Source organism: Staurois parvus, unplaced genomic scaffold, assembly GCF_062004578.1.
Source record: "Staurois parvus isolate SC_StPar_1 unplaced genomic scaffold, SC_StPar_1.0 ptg000174l, whole genome shotgun sequence".
Taxonomy (NCBI): Eukaryota; Metazoa; Chordata; class Amphibia; order Anura; family Ranidae; genus Staurois; species Staurois parvus.
The window spans coordinates 2,392,267-2,413,832 of record NW_028317970.1 but is presented as its reverse complement, the minus strand read 5'-3'; the positions used below and the strand labels follow the sequence as shown (position 1 = coordinate 2,413,832).

Genomic DNA, 21,566 nt, shown 5'->3' with positions numbered 1-21,566 from the left:
CCCACCTTGTCTCAGGAGTCGGCAGCAGAGAGGAGAATAGAACTCCTCTGACAAATCCTGCACCTCTCAGTGCAGCTGCAGCATCCCCTCATCCTTGTCTCCATTGGTCTCAGCATTCAGCAGACTCTGGTAATTGACTCCACTCCTCCTCTGGTCCTCCTCCAGACCCTGCACTTTCTGCTTTCCAGCTCTTCCCCCAAAGGAGGTGCACGGTGATGTTAGGGTGGGTGTGGGGTTCTTGGCATCTGATGTAATGGGGGGGGTGAGGTGCTCTGGACATCTAGTCTTACAGTTACAACTGGTCCTTTGAGGACAACCATAATGCTGACACAGCCCGTGATGATATATAAGATATATTTAATAATGATCATTAAAAATAAAAACCAACTTTAGCCCCTTTATATAGAATTCTGATTTTTATTTTTTTTTGTACAGGTGGATTGATGAGCCACGTTTTCGGTCATGCTGGTCTTCATGAATACAACTCGGTCACATGGGAAACCAAACATCTGGGTGTCTTAATTGACTGAAAGTTTTTATTGCAGTTCACTGGAGGAGTCACACAGGACACAAGTCATATCCGTGTTCTAAATGTCATAAGTGCTTTGGGTCCTCTTCAACACTGATCCAACCTCAGAGGACAACATGAGAAAAGTCATTTCAGTGTTCTGGAAGTGACAATTGCTTTACAGTAAAGTCCAACCCATGTATACATAAGAGGAGTCATTTCAAGTGATTTCTTGTTTGAAACGTGACAAATATTTTACAATGGAGGCAAAACATATTGCACACCAGAAGGTTCACACTGGAGAGAAGCCATATCAGTGTACTGAATGTGACAAAGCTTTTACATGGAAGTCACATCTTATCAGACACCAGAGGGTTCACACTGTAGAGAAGCCATATCCATGTTCTGAATGTGACAAAGCTTTTTTAACCAAGAAAGAGCTTATCATACACCAGAGGGTTCACACTGGGGAGAAGCCATATCAGTGTACTGAATGTGACAAAGCTTTTACAAGGAAGTCACATCTTATCAGACACCAGAGGATGCACACTGGAGAGAAGCTATATCAGTGTTCTGAATGTGACAAAGCTTTTACACAGAAGTCAGATCTTATATCACACCAGAGGATCCACACTGGAGAGAAGTCATATCAATGTTCTGAATGTGACAAAGCTTTTAAATGGAAGTCATATCTTATCAGGCACCAGAGGATCCACACGGGAGAGAAGTCATATCAATGTTCTGAATGTGACAAAGCTTTTAAATGGAAGTCACATCTTATCACACACAAGAGGATCCACACTGGAGAGAAGCCATATCAGTGTTCAGAATGTGACAAAGCTTTTACACAGAAGTCAGATATTATAGCACACCAGAGGGTCCACACTGGAGAAAAGCCATATCAGTGTTCTGAATGTGGCAAAGCTTTTACACAGAAGTCACATCTTATCATACACCGGAGGATCCACACTGGAGAGAAGCCATATCAATGTTCTGAATGTGACAAAGCTTTTACACAGAAGTCAGATCTTATAGCACACCACGGGGTCCACACTGGATGGAAGAAATATCAATGTTCTGAATGTGACAAAGGTTTTACACAGAAGTCAGATATTATAGCACACCAGAGGATTCACACTGGAGAAAAACCATATCAATGTTCTGAATGTGGCAAAGCTTTTACAGTGAAGTCATATCTTATTAGGCACCAGAGGATCCACACTGGACAGAAGTCATATCAATGTTTTGAATGTCACAAAGCTTTTACACAGAAGTCATATCTTATAGCACACCAGAGGGTCCACACTGGAGAGAAGTCATATCAGTGTTCTGAATGTGATAAAACTTTTAAACGGAGAGGAAACCTTGTCATACATGAGAGGGTTCATACTGGAGAGAAGCCATATCAATGTTCAGAATGTGGCAAAGCTTTTACAGGTAATTCCGGGCTAATCTATCACCAGAGGATTCACAAGCTTGAGCTGCAGAGAGGAAACTCCAGAAGAAGGGGAAATATTAAAGAAGTCACAGCAGTCCCATTAGGCTCACAGGCCCAATGTCTTCACACAAACTAGGGAAGACATGATGCTACTTGAAAAAAAACTTTGAACAAACAGGACTCTAATCGGATTCATTGGGTTTAATGCTTATGTCCATCAGAAACACATCTAGAAGGCCTGTGAACATTTTTTCAGATAAGCAGCAATGACTGAACTGTATTCCTCATCATTCTCATCTTTATCCTTTTTTATGGAGCATTGACTGAACATGTAATTCATTTTCATCATTCACTAACTGAGCTATGTTCCCACGTGTTTTCTTTATTGCCAGAATCTGACCAACCAATACATGACCAACATTGCCTCAGTACCAGAGTCTAGGATGGGGTCCAATGGCTTCTTGCCAAGCCTCTGAAACCTCATTAGGAGAGTCCATTCCAGGTTCTTTTGAGAACTGATACATCATAAGCTAGGCTTGAGGGTTCCAGCTAAGCCCACCTTGTCCACACCTCCCATTACATGTACCACCTCCTCTCCCATGATCAATGCCTCCTTTCCATGTTCCATCTCCTCTCATGGATGACAGCTTTGCAGGCAGGTCTGTAGCTGAGATACCAGCCAGATAGAGGTCTCTGGTTAGAGAGTAACTTCTTAAGCTGGTGTAGGCCTTCCAACACGGAGTTAATGCTGTTTTAGGGGACATATTCAACAGTACCACCTAATCCCAGCTGGCCACTTATGTTTCATCTGGTTTTCTCAAAAGGGATTCTATCAGGTGAAGATTGGATGTTCTTGTTATCTTTTTTTTTCTGTCCAGCTATTGCTCATCTCCATAAACTATTCACACGGTACAACTGCAAGAGATCTGAACTTACAAAGTGCTAAGTGTGCGGTCATATTCCTACCACTTCTTCTGGGAGACTGAAATTCCTCTTATTGGGGTTCACCTTAATGACTCTGAATGAACGGGTCCCTTTTTGGGGCAAAGTTAGCAAAGAGCACTAATTATTCCTGGAAATGCTAAGACATTGGCACTAAAGTGTAACAATGGGCAAAATCAATAATTACATAAATGGTGCAATCTGTCATTAGCATAAACGTTTTATGTTTTTCCAAGTCTCCCCTTATAACATTTTTATTACCTGTTGACCCTCCTAGTAGATCTGTTTTTTCTGCTTCATGTAGAAGGCCAAGCTATTTGGCAAAAATTAAAGTGGGGGGGTTGGGAAACACCATATAACACTGCTGGGGGTGCTTACAACTGTCATCTTCCATTCATATGGGGGGTTGAACCTTATAGAAATCCTGTTGCTGTAACTGCTGTAGAAGAGTTAGCTGGAGTTGGACTTTACTTGTTGTGTGTCTTACTTATAATCTATCTAAGACTTTCCTCTACAGGGTGACAACGCTGCTGTGTAATGTTCCTGCAGAATGATCAGGGTTGTCACCCTGTTACAGAAGGTGGGGAAATAACAGATCTACAGACAGGACCAACAGCTGATACAACTATGTTGCAGAGGGAACTCTGGGAATGCTAATGACAGATTGCATTACACATTCAGTTAGCAGACTTCCTGCTGTTGGTCTTCTGTTTGAATTGTGTTCTGATATTTACTGTCCTGCTGTAAAAGGTGTAAATGATTGCCCACATGTTTCCTGTATAGCAGGGACTACAAACTCATATCAGGAATATTAGCATGGGTACTTACCCAAGGGGGTCACCTTTTTGGATTTGGAAGAAACATTTCACATGGTTTGTTTCCATTAATGACACTGACAAGGGGAGTCTCACTTACTTCACTAACAATAGGAGAGCCAATCACAGGACAGTAACATTTCATGGTTTCTCAATGTAATTGCAGAATGTTTAATCCATATTGGTCCAATGGATTCCTAGTCCTTCCAGATAACATTTGCTTCTTTTGTGGAAGGAGCACCCTAAAATGGCTTCCCTTCAATTCCACCCATAGCTGTACTTGAGGTTATGTTGCCCCTCCCCCCATATCTGTAAGGGAAAGCCTCAATTTCTCCCAATACTCCCCTGGCCTTCCAGTGAGAAGAAACATTTTCTCTGGATTGGAGCTGCTTTATGCAGTGAGCCCTTTATAGACGGGATGGGGAATCTAAGATAAGTAAGATGAACCGGAGTACTGGAGTCATGGATCAGATAACCAATGACACCATTGATGTTATAGCAGAGCTGGCAGCAGAAGTGGCTCCACCACCTAAGGTGGTGTCACAGAACTGCTTGGCAGCTGACTATCTCTTGGCAGACCAAGGTGGAGTCTACAAATGGTGTCAGATGGAGAGTGTTGTACATTTATATTAGATCATGAGGATCTCAGAAGGGGATATCTGCACAAGGTAAAGGAGTTCCAACAGGAACCTGGGTGGGAGGAGGCGGGATCCAATGTTTTGGGTGGGTTTAGATGGAACCTGGTTGAGTAATATGGTGGGTTTGCTTCTTAAGCCATTAGTTGCTACCATAGTTTTGATTTTGAAATGTTATATATTGCTGTATTTTCTTTCACTGCCAGAGTTTATTTTGCTTTTGATTTTAGTTAATTTCACATTTTAGGCCATATGATTAGTTAAACCCCAAACATTTCTTTTATTATCTGAAATCAGAGACTCTGGAGAATATAATGGTGGTAGTTGCCATTTTTCATGTCACAGAATATTAGTACAGCTGTTTATCAAATACATATTTTCTGTAAAAAAAGATAATGTTAGTGCACAAAGAACACAATATATGACCCAATTTGTTTGGTGAAATATAAAATATGGGGTTGTCATCAAGTATATAGATACCAAACATGTCAAACTTTAAAAATTGTGCGTACTTGTGAAATGGTGACAAACTTCAGTACCAAAAATTGTTCAAAGGTGACGCTTTAAGAGCCTTTATAGGCTATCAGTTCAGATAGTTACCCGTGAACGATGGCCTCAGAATGATTGTTCTCACTCTCACTTGTGCAATGATATGTACAATGTGTTGTGTGATTTGTTTTGTATTTTTTTAAATTTTTATAGTGTTACTTTAATTTTTTTTCAACTCTTTTTTCACCTAACATGGCTTCTATCATATATGGGATTGATAGCTCCCCGTGATACATATTTCTGGTCACATCAGAACATTATTAGACCCCCAATGTCACCTCTGTACCCCAAGAAAGATGGTCAAGCACAGATCATGCCTAATCAGCTCCTTCCCAAACTATAGTGACTGGAGAATGACAGCGCTGAACCCAGAAATGACAATCTCCCACCTTCCACATTCATTCACTGAAGGGGAGATCAGAGATCAGATGTTTGCTGATCTCCTTCTGCCCTCACCACTGACATCCACCATGCCTGTCTTGGGCTTGCAGGAGGGACAGCTGAGCCCGGTATACATGGTGGGGGGAGGACTTTCAGTGCGGCTGAATCACTTCCACCAGAAAGCTGACAGTTGGCCTAACAAATGTAGACAACCCCCGGGTGCTGTAGCTATAAGGCCGTGCTGCTGCTGATGGAAACCTTACGTTGGCCGGAGTGAAAGGGTTCCACTAATGTACATCTGCCAAATCCGTATCTGAGGAGACCATAGAAGCAGCATTAGAAAGAAATGTGAGCATGGCTTCAGTCAGGCGATGGTCCTGGTGGTCATGGTCTTGTTCTTCTTCAGGTCCTCTCACCTTGTAGATGGTGACATGGACTTGTGTGGGAATGAGTAGGAGGGGCTCGGGGTTCTCTTGTACCCAATCAGCTTGTTGTGGATAAAAGATGAAAGTGTCTTCTGGGAATTTACAGGGATCTGGATGTTTAGAGGGATACATACGTGGGCGTGGCTTGTGTTAATGAGGGGTGTGTCATATGTTAATCAGTTTTTTAGAATAGATTATATAAATGGTATAAATAGACCAACAATCTTTCTCTTTCCTTCTATTGTTAAAGTGTCACATTTAATAAAGTTGAATTATAATTTCATCACACAATACCGTGGTCTGGGTTCTTCTACAACACATCCCCCCAAAAATGTCCTCTTCCAGTTATAGGGGTCTGGTGGAATGGGACACCAGCTGATGGTATCTCTTAGGCCCCTTGTACATGGGGGGTCCAGCCCCTGTGGGTGCAATGCTGGCATTATAATACACCTGGTAGGCACAGGTACAGCGTCCAGCCCCGCTGCCTGCAGCCTGTCAAAGTCTACACTACAGCTGGACGGGGCTCTATGCTGCACCACGTTTACCTCGTGTTTAGGGGGCTCCGTGTTCAGGGAGAAATGACCGCCATCCTGATCAGACAAAGCATAAAGAAGATGTAGGCCGGTGCAGTCTGCTTCTTCTACTGTAGGGGGCACCCAACCAGGGGGACATCCCAGCCTGGAGAGGAAGTCGGGGGACACTTGGTTTCTCTGTGGTTTCCCGGTTCCTGGAGACTGTGTGGAATGAAGGGGTCCATGGAGTCCTGGAGACATTTTTAATTTTTTTCTTTACATGTTTTAAAAATAATTTCTACCTTAAAATTACTTAAATCCCCAAATATTATATATATTTCTTCACAACAGCAGACACACTAGAGGATGAATTGTTAGTAGTTCTGATGTTTTATGATTTTTATTATTTTACACAATATTAGTGCAATGATTTATGAAAGGTTCAATTTCAGTTAAAAATACAGTAAAGTGAATTTCTGGGACATAAATGTCATTTATTATCTAAGGTTTCAGTAAAATATAAAAGATACATTTCCCCGCACTGAATATAATGGGATCCCACATAACAGTCGCTGTTCATATTCAGAATTCCTTTCTTACAATGGGATCTTGTGTCCGGATAAAATCTTTTATAGATCCCTTGTGACATTGTGTTCTCATTGTAAAATCCTAGATTTGTAAATCTGTCGCTGATATTTATAATGGTTTTGTCCAGAAAAAGAATGGAGTGATGTGGATAGATGGAAACATATGTATAGATGAAAGATTGGTCTGTTGACTCCCCAGAGCTCCTTTCCATGAGAGATGTTTGTCCCCCCCCAGAGCTGAACAATGGTACGTTCCTGAATGGCCAGGCTGCTGGTTTGTTGAATCCAGAGTCTACATACAAGATGCCTCCACAGTGTACATTGATGGGGCTGGGAAGGCTGGTACATGTTGTTCATTTGCTCCGGGTGCAGGAGATAGGACAGAATCCCATTGTTGCCGGGTGTCCTCGCTTTCCTCAATTCTGTACTCACTTCATTTACAAAAGCAAACTATGTGAGTGGAGAAGGTGATTGTATCCGGCTGGAGCTCAGACCTGACAGGGACTCGGGATTTTGGGCCTCTTATGTCTAAGACAAATATAGTCTGAGTTGGAGAGAAGATAAAATATCATTTCTTCTCAGAGACATTCTGAGGGGTTTTCCACAATTTGTAATTGCTGACAATTCTTTTGTGGACATTCAGCTGTCAGTGGGGAAACCTGCCGACAGATGAGGAGTCATCGGTTAGGGGTGTGACCGCCTGATTTCCGGCCAATCATTAACAACCAGATATATTTCACACAGAATTAAGATCAGTCCATCAATTGTCAGCAGATGAGAATTCCAGAGAAAGCTCCACCCTCATTCCTTCTCCACCAATCAAGGATCTCACTCCAATTACCCAGTCACCGTGGGCATGATTTTCTTGACATCCATCATTGGTGTCAGTGAGATAAAATAAGCCCCATTGTTGGTGTCAATGAGATAAAATAAGCTTAATTGTTGGTGTCAGAGAGATAAAATAAGCCCCATTGGTGTCAGTGAGATAAAATAAGCCCCATTGTTGGTGTCAGTGAGATAAAATAAGCCCCATTGTTGGTGTCAGTGAGAACAAAGTGTACCCCCAGCCCAGCATTGGTGGTCAGTGGTGGTACTTACCTGATCCCATCCTCCCACTACCTCTCTGCTGATGTCAGAATTATACTTTCACTGTAGGAAAGGAGATGATGGCTCCCAGCAGTCGGGTATAATTGCAGTGCCTGGTGATGGAACCCAGAGAGTGTTCTGGAATCATCACCTCACTGCCACTCTGAAAAGTCCTGGAACCTGCCAGACATGGACATGAACATTCCAATACACTTAGAAACAACAAGAAGGTTCAAACTATGAGACATTTCTTGGAGCTGCAGTTCCTCTGAGCTCCACCAGGTGGTGAGTGCCCTTCTACCCAGAGAGAAAGTGATGTTAGATACAGACAGGAAGTGATGTCAGGTACATACAGGAAGTGATGTCAGGTACAGATGGGAAGTCATATCAGGCACATACAGGAAGTGATGTCAGGTACAGACAGGAAGCTCTGGGTGAGGGGTGAGTCAGGAGGAAGTGGAGAGGAGACATTGCTGTGTCTCCCAGCAGACAGAAGATGTCAGTAATGAGGCTCCACCTGATGCTGGCTGCTGGAAAGGTATATAATCCCCCCGTAGTTTTCATCAGTGCCTCAGTGTTCTGCCTGTGAGCCGCTTCCCTGCTGGATCCTGCGTCCTGTATCTTGTATACTTTCCCCTGATTCTGGTTTCCTTCATCCTGTTCCCCCATCTCTGCTCCCCTGATTCCCAGTCCCAGTCCTGCCCGGTGTATGTCAGCTTCCCTCCATTTGTACACAGTGTATTATAGTCAGGTTGTTGGGTTGGTTATTTGCTGTCACTTTTGCTTTGTCTGTGGGTGTCGGAGGGTGTCGTGTCCATTAGTAAATGAGACTTAAAGTGATTTTAAAGGCAACTTTTTTTTCTTTAAAAACAAACATGTCATACTTACTACTGTGTGTGATGGTTTACACAGAGCAGCCTGGATCCTCCTCTTTGTCAGGTCCCCCACAGGTGCTCCTGGCCCCTCCCTCCTGATGATTGTCCCCACAGCAAGCAGCTTGTTATGGGGGCATCCAGGCAGGCTCGGAAGCGTGCCACTGCTCTGTGTGCCCACAGAGTCCCCTCTCCCTCATTGGCTCACTGGCCATGATTGACAGCAGCAGGAGCCAACGGCCCCTGCTCCTGTCTCAGCCAATGAGGAAGGAGAGTCCCCAGACTGCCGAGGATCTTGAGCACATTGCTGGATCAGGATGGGGCTCAGGTGAGTATTGGGGGGGCTGCTGCACAGAGAAGGGTATTTACCTTCATATATAGAATGCATGGAGGTAACAAACCTCCTGACTTTACACCCCCTGTAATCATACTCCTCCTACTCCGTCTTATTCCACATTTCTTAGGCATAGCCCACCGATCTGGTCATCCCTGCTGTCGCTGGATACCTGCATTCCTTACAAGGGTTTATATTCTTCACCAGTGTACTCTGTATACCGGGCTGTATACCACAACATCCTGACCATTGTACTATGCATGCTGGGCTGTATATGACATACTCCTGACCACTGCGCTCTGTACACAGGTCTAAGATATACTCCTGACCACTGCACTCTGTACACAGGCCTAAGATATACTCCTGACCACTGAGCTCTGTACACAGGCCTAAGATATACTCCTGACCACTGCACTCTGTACACAGGCCTAAGATATAATCCTGACCAGTGCGCTCTGTACACGGGCCTAAGATATAATCCTGACCACAGCACTCTGTACACAGGGCTGTATATTATATACTCCTGACCACTGCACTCTGTACACAGGCGTAAGATATACTCCTGACCACTGCACTCTGTACACAGGCCTAAGATATACTCCTGACCACTGCACTCTGTACACAGGCCTAAGATATAATTCTGACCACTGCACTCTGTACAAAGGCCTAAGATATAATCCTGACCACTGCGCTCTGTACACAGGGCTGTATATGATATATTCAGGACCACTGCACTCTGTACACAGGTATGTATATGATATACTCCTTACCAATGCACTCTACACAAAGCTGTATATGAAATGTTCCTGACCACTGTGCTCTGTACACAGGCCTAAGATATATTCCTGACCACTGCACTCTGTATGATGGGCTGTATGTGAAATGTTCCTAACCACTGCACTCTTTTTGCTGAGGCTGTATAAGACACAATGTTACCCACTGTGCGCTGTACATGAAATACTACATCTGCCTACTTCACTCTGTATATCATATACTCCTGACCACTACACTCTACTCTGGTATGTAAATCACATACTCCTGACCACTACACTCTGTACTCTGGAATGTAAATCACATACTCCTGACCACTACACTCTGTACTCTGGGATGTAAATCACATACTCTTGACCACTACATTCTGTACTCAGGGATAGAAATCACATACTCCTGACCACTGCACTCTGGAATGTAAATCACATACTCCTGACCACTGCACTTTGTACTCTGGGATGTAAATCACATACTCCTGACCACTACACTCTGTACTCTGGGACAGAAATCACATACTCCTGACCACTGCACTCTGGAATGTAAATCACATACTCCTGACCACTACACGTTGTACTCTGGGATGTAAATCACATACTCCTGATCACTACATTCTGTACTCTGGGATAGAAATCACATACTCCTGACCACTACACTCTGTACTCTGGGATGAAAATCACATACTCCTGACCACTACATTCTGTACTCTGGCATAGAAATCACATACTCCTGACCACTGCACTTTGTACTCTGGGATGTAAATCACATACTCCTGACCACTACACCTTGTACTCTGGGATGTAAATCACATACTCCTGACCACTACACTTTGTACTCTGGGATGTAAATCACATACTCCTGACCACTACACTCTGTACTCTGGGAGGTAAATCACATACTCCTGACCACTACACTCTGTACTCTGGGATGTAAATCACATACTCCTGACCACTACACTCTGTACTCTGGGATGTAAATCTCATACTCCTGACCACTACACTCTGTACTCTGGTATGTAAATCACATACTCCTGACCACTACACTCTGTACTCTGTGAGGTAACTCACATACTCCTGACCACTGCACTCTGGGATGGAAATCACATTCTCCTGACCACTACACTCTGGGATAGAAATCACATTCTCCTGACCACTACACTCTGCACTCTGGGATGGAAATCACATACTCCTAACCACTACACTATGTACTCTGGGATGTAAATCACATACTCCTGACCACTACACTCTGTACTCTGGGATGCAAATCACATACTCCTGACCACTACATTCTGTACTCTGGGATGGAAATCACATACTCCTGACCACTACACTCTGTACTCTGGAATGTAAATCACATACTCCTGACCACTACACTCTGTACTCTGGGATGGAAATCACATACTCCTGACCACTACACTCTGTACTCTGGGATGGAAATCACATACTCCTGACCACTACATTCTGTACTCTGGGATGGAAATCACATACTCCTGACCACTACACTCTGTACTCTGGGATGTAAATCATATACTCCTGACCACTACACTCTGTACTCTGGAATGTAAATCACATACTCCTGACCACTACACTCTGTACTCTGGGATGGAAATCACATACTCCTGACCACTACATTCTGTACTCTGGGATGGAAATCACATACTCCTGACCACTACACTCTGTACTCTGGGATGGAAATCACATACTCCTGACCACTACACTCTGTACTCTGGGATGTAAATCATATACTCCTGACCACTGCTCTCTGTACTCTGGGATGTAAATTATATACTCCTGACCACTACACTCTACTCTGGGATGTAAATCACATACTCCTGACCACTACACTCTGTACTCTGGGATGTAAATCACATACTCCTGACCACTACACTCTGTACTCTGGGATGTAAATCACATACTGCTGACCACTACACTCTGTACTCTGGGATGTAAATCACATACTCCTGAACACTACACTCTGTACTCTGGGATGTAAATCACATACTCCTTACCACTTCACTCTGTACTCAGGGATGTAAATCACATACTCCTGACCACTGCACTCTGTACTCTGGGATGGAAATCACATACTCCTGACCACTACATTCTGTACTCTGGGATGGAAATCACATACTCCTGATTATTACACTCTGTACTCTGGGATGTAAATCACATACTCCTGACCACTGCACTCTGTACTCTGGGATGTAAATCACATACTCCTGACCACTGCACTCTGTACTCTGAGGTGTAAATCACATACTCCTGACCACTACACTCTGTACTCTGGGATGTAAATCACATACTCCTGACCACTGCACTCTGTACTCTGGGGTGTAAATCACATACTCCTGACCACTACACTCTGTACTATGGGAGGTAAATCACATACTCCTGACCACTGCATTCTGTACTCTGGGATGTAACTCCTGACCACTGCACGTTGTTTGCAGGGCTGTATGAAGTAGTCTCCTGACCCCTGCACTCTGGGCCATTATTCATGGTGAACCAGAAACTGGATGACCTGTAAAGGCTTGTAAAGTGTCTCCTGTGAGAAATGTTTGGCCCCCAAAGATCTCCATCGTGGCCCCGACACACACAATTCTTTTCACTCAATAAATTCTTTATTATAGTTTTACTTCTAACAAGATTGTAATCATAGAATCAGGAAATGACAAAGGAAGGAATCCGATTGGTCAGGAAGATCCCTTGTCTGGAATGTGGGGGCGGAGTCATTATTATTGGTGTACAATACAATACACAACGTGTTCCATTATTATAACAAAGTATTGTAGAAAAGATCCCAACATGTGACATGGCTGAATGAATGCTGGTCATATTAGTTCATCTATTCTCTAAGTGGGGTGGTAACTATTGGGCCAATCCCTTTTACAAACCACACATAATATCGCCCTTCAAAGTAAAAACAGAAACGATTTGCACAAAATCAAAGAGTAGAAATATTTTCCGGTGGATCCCCTCTACCCAGACCCCATATGTAGACATAGAACAACAAGCTGTGTTCCCTCTCGTGCCGCACTCCTCCAACCACCCAAACCCACACAGAAGCCAAGGGAAATAATGAGAGGAAAGTTCCCCCCTAGTTTGGGGCAGAGTTCTCCTTCCCTCCTGTTGGGGGATGGGAGAAGGATGGACTGAAGACAGAGAGACGCTTCGGGGTCACCACTGTTCTGTAGAGCCTTGAAATGAAGGACATCAACTTCAGAAGTTCTTGTTGTCTGTGTAAAGTTCCCCGATAACGAGATCTGGGCTCTCCCGGCTTCTAGCTCTGTAACCCGCTATATCATTATCAGGAAACGCAACTCCGACACCCAAGAAGGGCTGAAGTTGTGTCCTTCATTTCCAGGATCTACTGACCACTCTGCACCCCGACATTTACTGCACTTCATCCATGTCTTTGGGGGCCTCTCATCTCCTTATGGACTGTTTCTTCCATGATGAAGATCAGCCATGGAGTATATCTGAGGTGTATATCAGGGGGTGCTTCTTCCCCACGAGAGCTGGGATGTCCAGCAACATTCATCTAGAAGACATTTCCCACACTCAAGGCACTAATACATCTCCAGGGTAGTGTGGGACCCCTGATGTACAGGAAGGCCGGACGTCAGTGAGGAACATTTCCCACACTCAGGACAGGAATACGGCTTCTCTTTCGTGTGGCATCTCTGATGTATGTAAAGATTGGACTTAGCTGAAAAACATTTCCCACACTCAGGATAGGAATACGGCTTTTCCACCGTGTGAGATCTTTGATGTTTGTAAGGACTGGACTTCTGTGAAAAACTTTTCCCACACTAAGGACAGGAATAAGGCTTCTCACCTGTATGAGATCTCAGATGTTGGTAAAGATTGGACTTCATTGAATTAATATCCTGCACTCAAGACAGGAATATGGCTTCTCCCCCGTGAGATCTTTGATGTGTGTAAAGACTGGACTTCACTGAAAAACATTTTCCACACTCAGAACAGGAATATGGCTTCTCCCCTGTGTGAGATCTCTGATGTTTGTAAAGATTGGACTTCTGTGAAAAACATTTCCCGCACTCAGGACAGGAATGCGGTTTCTCACCTGTGTGAGACCTTTCATGTTTGACAAGGTCTGATTTTTGTGCAAAACATTTCCTACACTCAGGACATGAATACGGCTTCTCCCCTGTGTGAGTACTTTTATGCACATTAAGATTTGATTTATAGGGGAAACATTTCCCACACTCAGGACAGGAATATGGCTTCTCCCCCATGTGAGATCTTTCATGTCTGCAAAGATGAAACTTCACTGAAAAACATTTCCCACACTCTGGACAGGAATACGGCTTCTCCCCCGTGTGAGATCTGTTATGCTCATTAAGACGGGATCTATAATGGAAACCCTTCCCGCACTCAGTACAGGAGAACCTCTTCCCTGTTGGAAGGCCGGCCCGGTCCCGCACAGTCTGAGGTTCCTCAGGATACGAGGAATCCGATGGTCCATCTACACTGGGTGGTGCCGGATGGACATTGGAGGGAGCCGGGTTTTCTCCTGGACTATACTGTGTGATGTCCTCATCTTCTACTTTCCAGTCTGGAGACAAAGTGAGACAATCCTCGGAGGTTTTCCTCATCTCCCGGCCATGGACTAAAATACAAAGACAAAGAGGATTACTAGACAGGAGCTGATTGGTTCCCCCAAACTAGGACTCCGCCCACATCAGGCAGCTTGGTCTCTGAGGAGCTTACAATTCCACCCTCAAGGGAACTAGGAAATGGCTCCTCTGATCTCCTACCAGGTCATTTCTTTATTCATGGACCTTAGTCAGAGAGTGAGGAAACAACCAGAACTGTCTTTTATAGGAGGGACAGTGATGAGGGGATTATAGGACGAGGGTCCCCACCCCCTCTATCACTCATCGCCATCTTCCCAACACAAGAAGTACTGCACTTCCTTATTTAGTCCATGATTTAGTCATGAAGAACAGCGGGGCTGAGCCCCACCAGAGGTCAGAGAGTGAGGATGGGGGGAGAATAACCAAGATGAAGACTGGACTGATCCTGAAGACCACCATCATTGGGGTACTGACTCCTCCCTCATTATCACTTTCTGTTTAAGGGTCCAAAGTTGGAGGATGTTATCACATTATTATCACCATGTCAAACTCTGTGCTCCAATTACATCATCCGATATAAAATGTCCAGCTGGGAGAAAATGGGTGTAAAAGAAGTAACGCCTATGTAATGTACAACCTATTATATAGGATACAAATGTTAGGACTATACAGTATCAGAAGGATGTAATGTACAATATACATTATACAGTGTAAGGGTCAGAACTCATAATATTGGTATTCAGTAATCAGTGGAAGATGAAATGTTTACTGTAGACAAGTTGCAGAGATCCCACACCGCTGCCTCCCATCTCCTGAGACTGCACTCAGTGACTTGGGTCTGAGACACTACAGACATATCCCTCCACCCGGCACAGCCAGCAGGCAGCAAAGTCAGAATTGCTCTTAGAAATCTTACTAGACCCGGGCATGGGGCAGAAGATCAAAAGCACATGTCCAGGTGCCTAGGTCTAGTAACGTCTATGGTGAAAATGAACATTTTGCTGCCAGCTGATCCCCAGAACCTCCATAAATCCAGTCTAGATACATAAATTGTGTCTGCAGCACAGAGAAGGAAGATTATCCGAGAGAAATCCAGGAATACAGGACGGGGAACACAGCTCAGGAAAGTGACCAGGGGATTACAGGCTGATATCACCCAGTCCCCGCCCTACTCTGGACCAATCAGTGATCAGTATGGGTGGAGGAATGGATTTAGTGTTCATGACCCACCTGTGCTGATCTCTGTAGGAGTGTCCTCCTCTATAAATGTCCCCGTTATTCCATCCTCCTCCATAGACTGCTGATCATCCCTCACATACGCCTCTTCTTCTTCTGCTTTCAGCTCAAATTCTATATCGATTGGATCTCCACTCTAAATCAAGGAAATGAGAGAAAATATCATCTGTAAAATGTAAGGTCACATAAAAAATCCACACATCATCTCTACAAGTCCATGTTCTAGATGTTCTGCCCTTCCAACCTTGTAATGATGAGGGATGGTGTGACCTTCCTGTGTGGAATCCCGGGAATACAGAGGACGGGGACATCTCTCTGCTGGGTTCCTGGTATTAGGTGGCTCCATCATATCCTTGTGTCCTTCTGAAAACTCCTCCATCACTCCATACTCCTCATCCTCCTCTTTATACTCTTCTTTACCATCAATATTATCATCCCCGAGGATTCCTCTCTGAAAGATATAATAAAACATTCATTGTAACAAACATGCTGTGTATAAATCACAACTACCAATAATTGTCATCATCTACCTGATGATGGTGAGGGATGGTGTGACCTTCCTGTGTGGAATCCCGGGAATACAGAGGACGGGGACATCTCTCTGGTGGGTTCCTGTAGCTGGATGACTCCACCATGGTGTCCTGGTACAGATCTTTGTGTTCTTTTAGAAGCTCTGACTCCTCCATCCCCCCATCCTCAACCTCTTTTATCTCGTCTTTAACCTCAACTTTAGGATCTCTCAGGTTTTCACTCTGAATATATAATAAAAATGCCATCAATGGTAACAATGCAGATAATGTACAGATCCTAATGATACTATCAGTGATTGGAGAATGTCCCAGAATTCCCGGCACCGCTCACCTCTCCTGTCAGCAGCTCCATCATCTTCTTGGTGACCTCTAGAATCTTCTGCATGTTTTGTCTCTCAGGGTTTAGGGAGTCACATGGAGGCACTGTGATGGTCATATGATCACCTGACTTCAGAAGAGGAAATCTCTGTATTGAGGAACCAATAGGAATATCATGTTAGACTCCCAGAATCCTCCTCACCTCTCTGGTCAGGTCTGTGTTTTATTAATAGAGATGAGAGTGATGTCATGTGACCTCCCAGAATCCTCCTCACCTCTCCGGTCAGGTCTGTGTTTTATTAATAGAGATAAGAGTGATGTCATGTAACCTCCCAGAATCCTCCTCTCCTCTCCGGTCAGGTCTGTGTTTTATTAATAGAGATAAGAGTGATGTCATGTGACCTCCCAGAATCCTCCTCTCCTCTCCGGTCAGGTCTGTGTTTTATTAATAGAGATAGAAGTAATGTCATGTGACCTCCCAGAATCCTCCTCACCTCTCCGGTCAGGTCTGTGTTTTATTAATAGAGATAAGAGTGATGTCATGTGACCTCCCAGAATCCTCCTCACCTCTCCGGTCAGGTCTGTGTTTTATTAATAGAGATGAGAGTGATGTCATGTGACCTCCCAGAATCCTCCTCACCTCTCCGGTCAGGTCTGTGTTTTATTAATAGAGATGAGAGTGATGTCATGTGACCTCCCAGAATCCTCCTCACCTCTCTGGTCAGGTCTGTGTGTTATTAATAGAGATAAGAGTGATGTCATGTGACCTCCCAGAATCCTCCTCACCTCTCCGGTCAGGTCTGTTTCATTAATAGAGACAAGGGTGAGTATGGGCAATTACCCATTAAAAGACATAAACACAATCTCCCATAGAGTAATATCTCTTTAATTGAGTAAAAAAACAGATCCCCATTCACAAATTCTCACTCACATTTTTTGTTTTTTCTGTCACGTGGTATATATTTTTTTCTACTGTTTTTTAGGTCTCTAGTTTTGTATGTGTGTTTGTTGTTTTTTTATTTGTGGGGGAGTGACTGCTCACATCCAAGTAAGGATGTTTTTCCTTGACATCTGTGTGGTTCCTCCAGTCCTCAGTCTGTTAGTGACAGTGCTCATTATAGAGTCCCATTTGGACAGGTTTTATGTTCTCACCTATTGGTTGAAATGATCTATTATCTGATTATCACTGTTAGATCCATGAAGTGGATCACTTCACGTACACATCATTATTATTTCTGTATGTGTGAATACACTTCATGCTATTGATATCACATTAGATCCCATCGTGGATCTGTATTCACTTTCATTGGATCCCTAGAGGATCCCGTCACTTCTACACATGTATTGGTTTCACTGTATATAATTCTATGATTATCACTCATTACTATATGTTTGTATATTCAGTATTTCTATTCACTTATTATTTATATATTAGGTAGCGCTGCATCAGTTTATTGTGTTTTTGGTTGTTTCCCTGTCATAAGGTATATGATAGATGGTAGCAGCTTCCTCTTATTAGGAGTTTTTTATGTCATCAGTATTGAGTTAGGAGTGCAGGAGGTTCACACCATTAAATTCTAGGAGCAGACCTCCTCCGTACTCCATACTGATGACCTAGAAGGGGCTATAAATGTGTCCCCTATAGATAATACCGGGGACTAAAGGTTGTCACCATTTCAGCACACACAACTTAAGGTTTGACATGTTGGATATCTATTTACTCGCTGCAACCTCGGCTTTTATATTGTTACACATAAATGGGTCATTTATTGCTTTTTTGTGCCCTGAAATTAACTTAAGTGTATTTTTTACTGAAATTTAGCATTTCCTAGACTTTGTGATAATATTTTCTGACATAAAAAATTTGAACTGTCGCTATTTTATTCTCTAAAGTCTCTACTTTCAGAAAATATTTTGGGGGTTTTGTGTCATCTTTAGGGCTAAAATGATTTTTTAAATGTTTGCAAAAAGGGCTCTGGGAGTGAAAGGGAGAAAGGATAAGCAGGACACTCCCCTTTCCTGAGGAGCAGCCAATCGGTTCTCATTACACTGAAAGGAATCTCCCCTCCCTGCTAGTCCCCGGGTGCGGTGCTGGAGACAGGCGGGGGAGGGGAGGAGGAGATAAACAGCGCAATGTTACACATATTAAATGTTTTAGTTGCTATAACGCCCCTTTCATTTTTTAAACCCCCGACATTCCTAAAAGCACCTCAGATTCTTCCTCCTGAGCAGCAATGTAAGGGGCTCTATGCTCCATACTCCTGACCCCGGCACTCCATCATTGTGTTGGCTGCATAGTGTAATGATTGCCCATTGGCTGCCTGTGTAGTGTCATCATTGCCCTTTGTAGGCCATGTATGGTCAGGATGGTCCTTGTCTTGTCTATTTATTGTCAGTGCTGTTTGTTTAGAGGACCATATTACTAGAATTTATCTCCACAATGAGGAGAATGTTCCGGCCCCGGAAGTGGGGGAATGTTCTGCCCCTGAAGGGGTTAATCTGGGTTCCCACACTATATATGTGTGTATCATCATCTGCTGGAGATAAAAGACGTCACAGTGACTATGGAGGAAGAGGACGGACGTGACTATGGAGGAAGAGGACGGACGTGACTATGGAGGAAGAGGACGGACGTGACGGTGGAGGAAGAGGACGGACATGACTATGGAGGGAGAGGACGGACATGACTATGGAGGGAGAGGACGGACATGACTATGGAGGAAGAGGACGGACATGACTATGGAGGAAGAGGGCGGACATGACTATGGAGGGAGAGGACGGAGGTGACTGTGGAGGAAGAGGACGGACGTGACTATGGAGGAAGAGGACGGACGTGACGGTGGAGGAAGAGGACGGACGTGACTATGGAGGAAGAGGACGGACGTGACGGTGGAGGAAGAGGACGGACGTGACTATGGAGGAAGAGGGCGGACATGACTATGGAGGGAGAGGACGGACATGACTATGGAGGAAGAGGACGGACATGACTATGGAGGAAGAGGACGGACATGACTATGGAGGAAGAGGGCGGACATAACTATGGAGGAAGAGGGAGGACATGACTATGGAGGAAGAGGACGGATGTGACTATGGAGGAAGAGGACGGATGTGACTATGGAGGAAGAGGACGGACGTGACTATGGAGGAAGAGGACGGACGTGACTATGGAGGAAGAGGACGGATGTGACTATGGAGGAAGAGGACAGACGTGATTATGGAGGAAGAGGACGGACGTGACTATGGAGGAAGAGGACGGACGTGACGGGGGTTACTGGATGTAAATAGGAAATAACATCTTATTACCTCCTCTGCTGCCAAGTGCAGCAAAATATCTCTGATCTGCTTCCTCCCAACTCACCTCTCGGAATGTCCTGTCTGTACCTGACATCACTTCCTGTCTGTACCTGACATCACTTCCTGTCTGTATTCCATAGAGAAGTCCTGTCTGGGGAGAAATGAGATCACCATCTTGTGGAGTTCAGAGGAACTGCAGCCCCGAGAAACGTCCCCTAATAACCATTCCAGCATTGTATCTACCTTACAGAGATACCAGGGAAGATCAAAAAGAACTAAAAAAAGTAAGAAACAATAAACCTAACTCTTATGCAACCAACTGTTTATATAATATATTTTACTACAGATAGAAAAGTCTTAAAGACACAGAACACAAGATAAAAACAAAATATATAATAAAACAGAGACCTCCAAAACAGATGTTTTTGGGTAAAAAAATATGCAAAAATAAATCCAAAAGCATAAAAATATCTATCAATCCACTCATAATGAAGATGTTAGACATAAATGACAAGGATGTAATGGTCACAGAGGAATGGTGGTGGAGATCTCTCACAGTAAGAACACTTCCTTGAATGGTTCTATAAATAAAGAATGAATCCTGGAGGGAATAAAGCTGTAAAGCAATAAATAATATATAAACTGGGCCATCCACTTCATCCATAAAGACATTGTGATTGAAGATCTTCTAGATCACATAGAAGGAGGACTCATCCATGATTTCATACATTTGTTTGGAAGGATAGAACAATCCTCAGAAGGGAACATGTAGGATGACAGGAAAGGCTCCTGACTGGTGAGATCCTCCAAACATAATGATGACATCCATGAACTGGAGCGAGCTCGTTGGGGTGATAAAGCCAATCTGGAAACACTGTGTAGACGTTCTCCAAGAACTCAGCACACTCCAGGTGTGGAGAAAGTCTCCAGGTGGGTTTAGCCTGTCATTTATCATAGGTAGAAATGTCCACACATGGACTTCCACAGGGGACCCCTGACTACATATAGATCCTGTACAGTGTCCCATGTAATGAATTGCTTCCCCCCAGGCCTATAGCAGAATGACAGCTGAGTGGGATCTCTCCCATCCTGGGTGGACATCATATGAAGTCCTCCAAGTCTAGTGGATCTGCTGTATCTTGATATGTCACCTGCTGTGTCCACCAGATGACAGATCATTGTACTAGGCCAGCCCACTACCATGTGACTGCTGTGACCAATCACAGTGATCACATGACAGTTGTATACAATGAATGTCTTTCATTCATAGCCATTCATTGTGTACTATTGTGATGATCTCTGTGATTTGTCACTGGCTCACTACCTCTACTGGAAATGTATTCCAAGCATCAACTACTCTTTCAGTAAAATAATACTTTCTGGGATTAGTTGTGAACTTTCCTCCAGTTAGTTGGAGGTCATGTCCTCGTGTTCTTCATTTTGGTTTCATATTGAAAATCCTGCCCTCCTGAACCTTATTCACTCCCTTGTTGTATGTAAAGGTTTCAGTCATGTCTCCCCTTTCCCTTCTCTCCTCCAGACTGGACATGTTACATTCCTGAAGTCTCTCCTGATATCACTATTTGTATTCCCCATCTCTGGACTCGTTCTATCTTATCAATATCTTTATGTAAGTGGAATCGAGGAATCAGGACCTCCTTCCTCCTGCCAGAGGCCCCTCTAGTGATATAAAGATCTATATAGAGGAATCAGGACCTCCTTCCTCCTGCCAGAGG

The 21,566-nt window shown here is 43.9% G+C and overlaps 1 protein-coding gene across 1 annotated transcript in view; it reads left to right on the top strand.

The window, feature by feature from the left end:
• Positions 1-446: 446 nt before the first annotated feature.
• LOC149462513 (uncharacterized) overlaps positions 447-21,566 on the top strand; it is a 33,104-nt gene continuing 11,984 nt past the window's right edge. The window contains exon 1 of the mRNA XM_089676810.1: positions 447-1,975. Coding sequence (XP_089532936.1) covers positions 769-1,975 — 1,207 coding nt within the window. The 5' untranslated portion in view covers positions 447-768. The remainder of the gene's footprint in view (positions 1,976-21,566) is intronic.